This window comes from Rhea pennata, chromosome 12 (genome assembly GCF_028389875.1).
Source record: "Rhea pennata isolate bPtePen1 chromosome 12, bPtePen1.pri, whole genome shotgun sequence".
NCBI lineage: Eukaryota > Metazoa > Chordata > Aves > Rheiformes > Rheidae > Rhea > Rhea pennata.
This window is the reverse complement of record NC_084674.1, coordinates 13,935,580-13,943,799: the sequence shown is the minus strand read 5'-3', so window position 1 is coordinate 13,943,799 and position 8,220 is coordinate 13,935,580. Positions and strand designations below refer to the sequence as shown.

The following is an 8,220-nucleotide window of genomic DNA, read 5'->3' as shown; positions in this document are numbered from 1 at the left end:
GCGCGCGCGCGCTTCCGGCGGGGCGGGCGCGGGGCGGCGGCGGGACGGCGGGATGTGCGGCCGCACCGTGTGCTCGCTGGGCGCCGACCGCCTGCGCCGAGCCTGCGCCTACCGCGACGCCCGCGGCCGCCGGCGGCGGCCCCAGTGGGTCGACGCCGACCGCTACCAGCCGTCCTACAACCGCGGCCCGCAGAGCCGCGGCCCCGTTCTGCTCTCCCGCAGGCACCTGGAGGAGGTGAGTCGCGGCGGGCGCGGAGATCCGCGGGGCCGGCGGGAGCCGCCGCCCTGGTTCCTGCCGCCGGTGGCAGCGCCGCGGCTGGCGCGGCCCGCCGGGGCCCGGGCCCGGGTGCCGCCGGGGCCCGGGTGCCGCCGGGGCCCGGGCCGGGGTGCCGCCGGGCGGTTGCGCCAAGCCTGCGCTCTGGACGCTTGCGGTGCCCGCTCTGCGCGCCGAGCAGCTGCGGCGCTGAGTGCACGGCTGTCTCTTGAGCGGGGTAGAGGACCCCTCCCCAGCTCCAGCGTAGCGTTAGGTTTTGCACAAAGGTTTAAAAGCAACAAACCTCTATGGAATTCTTTCCCACGTGTGTACCGTCGTGCGCAGGTTTTATTCCGCGTTCCTGAGAATCCTCCTTTCGTTTCCTAGCACCACTGAGAATGTCCAGGCTGCCCTTGGTAGGAGATGGTAGAAAAAAACCCTCATTTTCAATATTTTAAAAATACTGCTTACACCTGTGCTGACCGTTATCACAGCTAATTTAAGCCTCGCCAGAGCTTCCCCCGACAACCTGAGCGGGTTGCAGCACAGCTTGTGCTGCTGGCTCAGCTCCGGCACGGGCAGCCGCCCCGCGAGCGGCAGCTCCTCGGGGCTTGGCGGCGCGAAGCGGGGAGCGCCGGGCGGAACGAGCGGTTGGGCCGCCCCGGAGGAGCGCCGCAGGCCTTGCGCCGGTGGTTCGGCAGCCGCAGGTCCTCGCCAGCGTCCCTCGCGCGGGACCTGCACGCACTTGGCGTCGATCGGACAGTGCCTGCTGCCGCTGGAAAAGGAGTCAGCTGGTGGCGTGTCAGGAGCGCCCTTTTTGCTGAAAACAGTTGAGACTTCCAAGTTCACAGTGGCTTAGGTTGATCTGGGGCTTTTCAGGAGAATTTACAAGTATCGTTTCTGGGCAAAGCACCCTCTGTGCTTTGCCTTCCTGCCTTTTGCGATGCCACATCCCCTCTCCTACAGCTGTCCAGAGCAGAAGAGCGCGATGCAGGTGGCAGGCCAGCATCTGGCCAGCCCGTGGTGGTCTTCAGCTGTTGGGACACGGGGGCAGTTTGAAGCCCCCCATCTTTGCCACTTCCAGTCTGTGGGAGGGTCCAAAAGCCTTTACAGGATCTGGGCAAATACATTCGTTTCTCTATAACCCTTTAATTCTCTGGGAGCAAATGTCCCCCGGGGCATCGATCGCCCCAGGGGAGTGGTGACAGTGGGTAGAAAGCGAGAGTGGGCTGGGGGAGAAGTGAAACCCGCTGAGCCGTTTCCATTGCCCGAACTGAGACAACATGCAAAGCACAAGGGAAGCACGAAGAGTGAAAGTGAACTGGAGCGGCGGAAATCACGTTATTGAAATGAAGGTGAAGTTTGTTCTACTTGAGAGGATCTCTTTAATTGGAGAGGTTTTATGGACCTGAATGCCACCCCAATGGGAACGTTCGTTAAACAGAGAAGAGCTAGATCAGACTGCAAAGCTCTCCTCATTGAGATAAAACTATGTATTTATTACTCTGCGTAGATATGATGCAGCTATATTCGTAGGGTGAACCTCGCTGAGACCGTTGTATGTATTTATTTCTGCAAAGCGGTCTCTGCTGAAGATTAATTCTTAAAAAAAGGCCGTTAAGAATATGCAAAGGACTGTAATTAGTGGCTATTTTTAGATCACTTGTGAGCAGCTCTCATACCTCTCTGCTCCGAGGACTGCTCAGACATCCCTGCAAAAGAGAAGTGGCACATTTGGCAAGGAAAGTGCCTAGCAAAGCTGTAAGTTGCAGTTCAGTTCTTTGCAGAGAAATTAGCTTGCTTTTTCCCCTTTGCAGTGGGAGAAACAGCTTTTTCAGCGACCAGCAAGCCTCGCTGGTGGTAGGAGCTGCTGGGGTGCTTGTGGTCTCCACCATGTAGTAAAGAAGGAAGGGGGATGCAGTGATTAATGTGCTCCTCTTTCTGCTGCCACGTGCTCTGATACGAGGTGCTTTTCTGTCGTATTTGAAAGGGCGCTGACTCCTCCGAGCGGGTCCTCATGACCATGCGGTGGGGCCTGGTTCCCTCCTGGTTCAAAAAGGACGACCCCTCCAAAATGCCGTTTAACACCTCCAACTGCCGCAGTGATACCATGCTGAAGAAATCCTCCTACAAGGTGAGTTACCGCCCTCTTTGTGTCCCATTTGAAGAGACCTGGTGGTCATCAAGCCCTCGCAGCGCTGTCGGTGCTGTCAGAGCCCAGGCTAGATCTAAAGCATCTCCCTGGCCAGCACTGGCTACTGTTTGCCTGCTGCTTCATTGGGGGTGAGTCTTCCCCAGTGGCTCCTTTTACTACAGAACCAGCTCGTTTCATTAAAATATAAGAATTCAGAAGGTGATGACTATTCCCAAGCCTCATTTGGCAGCACAACCTTAGCTCTTTAGTTCAAGCACTGGTCAGGGTACGGAGGAGGGAAGTTATATGACCCCATGGAAAGCTTTGGCAGCAAAGCACTGCTCCACATGGATAAATGCTCATCTGCTAAATCAAGTTAACGACAGTTAACAACACTGCTGCACAGGGAGCCCCAGGCAGGCCTCTGCTCCTGGAGAGTGGGACTCCAGCCATCCTCAGCGGGGGAGCGTGCAGCTCCAGAAGGCGATCACTAGCTCTTGGATTAGGGCAGCAAATGCACTGAGGATTATTTTGCCTTTCTCTTCTGCGAGAGACCCTCACCATATGGTTTTGCGAGTATTAGTTGCTGGGTACTTGGGATTTACTGAGGATGTGAGACGTGGACTGACACCCTGTCTGCCTCTGCTCTGAGTGGAAGGGCTTGCAGAGAGCATCTGCTGCTGCAGCTCCGTGGTCGCGTGCTGATGCCTTTGAACGCTGAGGGTCTGGCTGCTAGCGGCCCGAGCAGCGCACGTCTTCCCTGCCTCTCTGGGCCCTCGCCTCCCCGTCGTGGGCAGCCCCGGGCTGCTGCTCCTGACGTGCTTGTGTTTTCTCTCCCCAAGGGTCCTCTCCTCAAGGGCAAGCGCTGTGTGGTCCTGGCAGATGGCTTCTACGAGTGGCAGCAGCACGAGGGCGGGAAGCAGCCGTACTTCATTTACTTCCCCCAGACGACGAACGAGACGGTACTGGGTCACTCGCGGTGTTTGAAAGCTTGGCGCTGAACTGTCAGCCCCCTTCTCCCTCTGGACGGCCTTGGATATTTAAGAGTTGCAGCAGGTGTCTGTAAGAAAAACTCTCGCTCCCTCAAACCGTGCCTCTCTCGGGGTTGTGCACAAGAATTTGGAAGAGACAAGACTGGAACTCGTGCAGGTGCAAAGTGCCTTCGGAGGCAACTTTGCTCCTGATCTCCTCCAGACCATAACCGCTCTGCAATACGGAGGTGCAAGCCTCGCTCTGCCTCCGGGCGAGTGCTCTGATCCGATTTCTCCGTAGTGGATTTCGCAGCTACGCCAGGCCAGAGCTCTCGGGCAGAACCGTGCCTCTGCAGTAGGTTTCCCTTTGCGTTTCCAGACGGGGCTCGCTCCTGTGGAGGGCTCTGCCCCCGTCCTGCCCCTGCAGCCGGGGGCCTGTGCTCTGAAATCTGCTGGCTGCGGACGGTCCTGTGGCCTCCTGCCATGCTCGCTGCTCCCCGCGCTCAGTGTTTGCACGGCGGCTGATGTGTTACATGGGGGATTTGGCGGCCGGTTTCGCTTCCTCCTTTCCTTCCTGCGAGCCGGCAGCTGTGATGCCCTGAGGGGAGGGAGGGCACTGGCGTGCGTGTGGGACGCAGTCCTGCACCCGGAGCCTGAGAATTGGCTCGGATCGTGAATGAACCGCGAGCGGTTGACCTGCCGCGGCTTTGGCGCGTCTGCGATGCCGCGGCCGCCCGCAGGCCGCCCAGGTGTGAAAACGGTAGGGCCGACGGTCCGTGGGTCTGTCCTGCAGGCTGAGAGGGCGGAGGGAGATGAGGAGTGGAAGGGCTGGCGGTTGCTCACCATGGCTGGGATTTTCGACTGCTGGGAGCCCCCGGCGGGCGGGGACACGCTCTACACTTACACCATCATCACCGTGGACGCCTCCAAGGACGTGAGCTTCATTCATCACAGGCAAGTGAGAGCGCGGGGCGGGGGGCTGCGGAGCGGTGGGGAGCACGAGGGAGGAAACCCGCCCTCCTCCGTGCGAGCGGGTCGGAGGCACCCCCTTAAAGCCGGCGTGGTGTCACAGGCTGGGAGCACTTCTTCCTCCTGATGCCCTCAGAGAGAAACGTTAGACCATTACCGGCTTGATTCATGTCACTGGCTCGTGCCCTTTCCATAAATCACCGTCTTTGCACCCTGGCGGGTAAAAGTAGGAGTTGAATTACTCTCAGCCTGGCCAGGATCTGTCAGTCGGCTTTGCCTCTTGCAGCGAAGCAGCTACTACCTTGGCAAACTGCATGCAGTATCTGCCTCACGGCAGAGCAGCCTGTTGCTTAATTTTTCCCCTGTGGCTTCTGAAATGCATTTTGTGTCCAGCCAGCATCTGGCTCACCACCTGCTCTGGTGCGTCAGCACTGGTGTTCGGTGGGGCTCACTGGTCCACGTGGCCCAGGTGCTCCACAGGTTTTGACCCCTCTGTGTGCCTAGGATGCCGGCCATCCTGGACGGGGAAGAAGCCATCAGGAAGTGGCTGGACTTCGCTGAAGTGCCAACCCAGGAAGCAGTTAAACTCATCCAGCCCACGGAGAACATAGTTTTCCACCCGGTATCCACCATTGTGAACAGCGTGCGCAACGACACACCGGAGTGTATGGCACCCGTTGAGCTGGGAGCCAAGAAGGTAAGAGCTGGGGCAGGCCTCGGCCGAGCTCGTCAGGCCCCTTGGGCCCCCTCGTCACCTGGGCACGGTGACCTTTCTGAGCAGAGGACGGTGCTGTCGCCCTCCAGAAGGGACTGCAAGCAGCTGCTGTCCTGCTCGGTACCTGCATGTGCTTGATGCTGCAGTGCAAAGGCCCCTGGCAGATTCCCTTCCTCGCGTTTCCAGAAATAAACTCTGTCATTGTATGCCAGGATTTCTTTGCCAAATGAGGCAAATTCCGTGTCAAATGGAGCTTGGAACAAGCTTGTTCGCAGCAGCCCTGGGAACCTCCTGCAAATGTGTCTGACAGCAGTTGGGGCCATTGCTACAGCATCTGCATCCCACTTCTGATCAGCTCTCTGAGTCTGGAGCTGCATGTGCATGTTCTGCCCTGCTCTTGCTCTGCTTCTGACTTTTCTCCTGCTGTCATTTGCATCTCCAACAGGTCAAAGATACTGCAAGCAGCAAAGTAATGTTGGGCTGGTTAAAAAGCTCCCAGGAGAGCTCTCCCAAGAAGGAAGAAAATGGGTTGCCCAGGTGGACGAGTCAGTTCATCCATAGCCCTTCGCCCAAGAAAACCAGCGCAGGCGTCCTGCAGCAGTGGCTGGGGAAGGAGGGAGAGCCGTCTGCAAAGAAACTCAAGGCTTAGGCACCACGTGGGATGGCTGGCCGTCTGCTGCTCTCCTGGCCTCAGCAGAACGAGGATCGTTTTTTAGGGGGCTTTGCAGAGTGATGTTGAGGTTCTCTAAGCCTCTAAGGTTCTTCGATCTGACACCGTGTGTTGTTATCTCTATTTTTAGTGTTTTCTTAGAGGTTAGTGTTTGTCTTTTAAAGATTTTGGCTTTGTCTTGTGCTGGTGGGAGTGGATACAACACACTGGCCTCGCTCCCTGCTGCTCTGCTCACGCCAGGATAAGATAAAACCTTCAGAAGCACCTCAGCCTGCAGAGGGAGGAGCAGCTTCTGATGGTATTTCACAGTCCACATCTCTGTTTTATTTCTTTTGTTGTCGTTTTTTTTTCTGTCAACCTGATGCTTCTTTTCCATTGAATTCCTTTCTGATTCTGTGTGAACGCCTTTCTAATACTCCAGCTCCTAAGCAACTTCTGCAGGTTAGAGGAACACGCAGTAACTGCTAGGAAGAAACCCCAGGCCAGGAAGCTCTGCCATGCTGCTTTGCTCCGATGTCGTGGCATGCTCTCAGGGGTCCAGAAGATCTCTTTGAACAGGGAAATCTCAAGGCCGTGCATGTGCAGGAAGAGGAACAATTTGCTAGCAGGTGCCACCAGAGTTTCCTCATTTAGAGAAGATGGGGTGTACATGGGGCTGGAGAAGTAAGCGGTCCATGTGAGCTCTGCTCTGAACTGCTCTCATCCAGGCTGCTTATTGCCTCATCTTTCTATCGCTGTTTCTCAATGAGAGTTATGCTCATCTCTCCCGGCTCCTCAGGTCCCTGCTGCAGCTACAGCGTGGTGCCAGCCGGGAGCCCGTGTCTAACCCTGCCCTTACGGGGCTCGTGGGACAGTGCGCTCTCTCCTCCGCACGCCTGCTGCAATGGCATGTGTGTTTGAGCCAAAAAATGTTGACTGCTTTTTCTCCCATAGTTCCTCCCTGTGCAGTTCCTCTGAGGCAAAATCCAAGCCCCAGGCACTGGCCTGACCCTGGGGAATGGGTTAAAAACTCTCTGGAGTAGCTGGACCTTGCTTGGGTTTCCCTGTGGGCAGCAGGGTGGGAGAACTTGTCTTGGCCACATTGCACAATCATTTTGTTAATAGGATTTGAGGACTTAGAGAGGATTTTCTTGATCCGTAGAGGGATGCATCCTGCCCTGTTCAGAGAGGTCATTCGTTAAAACCCACGTAACCAAAGTGCCATTAAAGAACAGTCTAGGGGGGCTGATTTGGGAGTCAGGGATTCTGCAAGCAGAACCAGATGCTATGGACCAAAAGCCTTACACGTTGGGATGGACCCTTGCTGGAAAACAGAGTTTAATTTGTATTTGAAAGAATAAAACGGGATTATCTGGTTGATTGCGCAGTGTCCGTGTGTGCTTCGGTGTCCTCGTTTCCCACTGCAGCCCTGTCGCTTCTGTTTCACCAGAACAGTCGATATTTTCTCTCCAGCCTGCTGAGAGGGAAAGCAGCAAGCAGCTGCTGAGCTGTCAGGGGACCAGCAGGATGGGGTTTCCAAAGAGTTTCTATGTGCCACTGGCAACTAATCCCTGGAGACTCATTTCAGGGTTCTCCTCGAAGGCCACGTCCCTGGGAGCTGCGGGATGGCCGTAGCCAGGGCCCATCTCTGGGAAGGGAGCACGGAGGCAGTTTCTGCATCTAGGGGGGCCATGATCCTTCCCTGGTGCGGGGGGTGCTGGAGGGCTGCAGGGTTCACGCTAACTCCCTGCAGGCAGTCAGCGCTGGGGCTCCCATCGCTAAAAGGCGATTCCTGGAGCTTCATAAGGAAGTGTTGATGCTCGACATCACCTTCAAACCGGTGTCTGGCAGCACGCCAAGCGCCCTCGCCCTTTACCGTGTTTGTCCCCTATTGGAAAAGAAGTGACCACGGCTGTCTAGTGAAACGCACGAATTTGGCCTTCCTGCAAATTCTGCTGGCACCTGGGTGGTCACTCGGGCAAGGTGGAGGCATCTCTGGGCTTCAGGGGCTCGGGGTGGGTGGAAACCTGAAAGAGGCAGGGAAAGGGCCGGGGGGAGGCTGCGGGCTGGGGCAGGGCGAAGGGGCCAGCCTGCGGGAGCGGCGCCGGGGAGGAGGTGGCGGGGGAGGGGGGCGTCCGGAGGCGCTCGGGGCGGCCGCGGAGCCCCTCGCGGCCCGCGCTCCCCGTCTCGTCTGGGCCGCGGGCGCGGACGAGCAGCGCCGGGGGCCTCGGCCGCCCCCGCCGGCGGGGCGGCGAGTGGGGCGCCCGGCCGCGCGGCGGCGGCGGCCCGGGAGCTGCGGCTCGCTGGCCGCGGCGGAGGGCCGAGGCGCTCCCCTGTGCGCGGGCAGCCCCGCGGCGCTGGCGAGGCGCCGCCCGCGCGCCGGGCGGGGGGCGCGAGGCTCCGCGGGGAGGCCGCCCCCCGCCGGGCCCTACCCGCGCCGGCCGCCCCGCCGCCGCGGCGGAGCAGGGGCGCTGCGAGCCCTATGCAAATCAGGGATCGGCGCGGCGGCCAATGGGCGCCGCGCTCGCC

The 8,220-nt window shown here is 58.5% G+C and overlaps 1 protein-coding gene across 2 annotated transcripts; it reads left to right on the top strand.

The window, feature by feature from the left end:
• The first annotated feature begins 51 nt into the window (after positions 1-51).
• On the top strand, positions 52-7,074 carry HMCES (5-hydroxymethylcytosine binding, ES cell specific). Of its 2 annotated transcripts, XM_062585772.1 has the most exons (6): positions 52-235; positions 2,244-2,387; positions 3,230-3,349; positions 4,152-4,312; positions 4,832-5,024; positions 5,488-7,074. In XM_062585772.1, exons 1-6 carry the CDS (start codon positions 53-55, stop codon positions 5,689-5,691), a joined length of 1,005 nt encoding a protein of 334 aa, XP_062441756.1. In that variant the 5' UTR covers position 52; the 3' UTR covers positions 5,692-7,074. The 2 variants fall into 2 exon arrangements, with proteins under 2 accessions (XP_062441756.1, XP_062441757.1); XM_062585773.1 differs by lacking the exon at positions 3,230-3,349 and having other exon boundaries at positions 2,244-2,391; positions 4,123-4,312.
• The last annotated feature ends 1,146 nt before the right edge of the window (positions 7,075-8,220 follow it).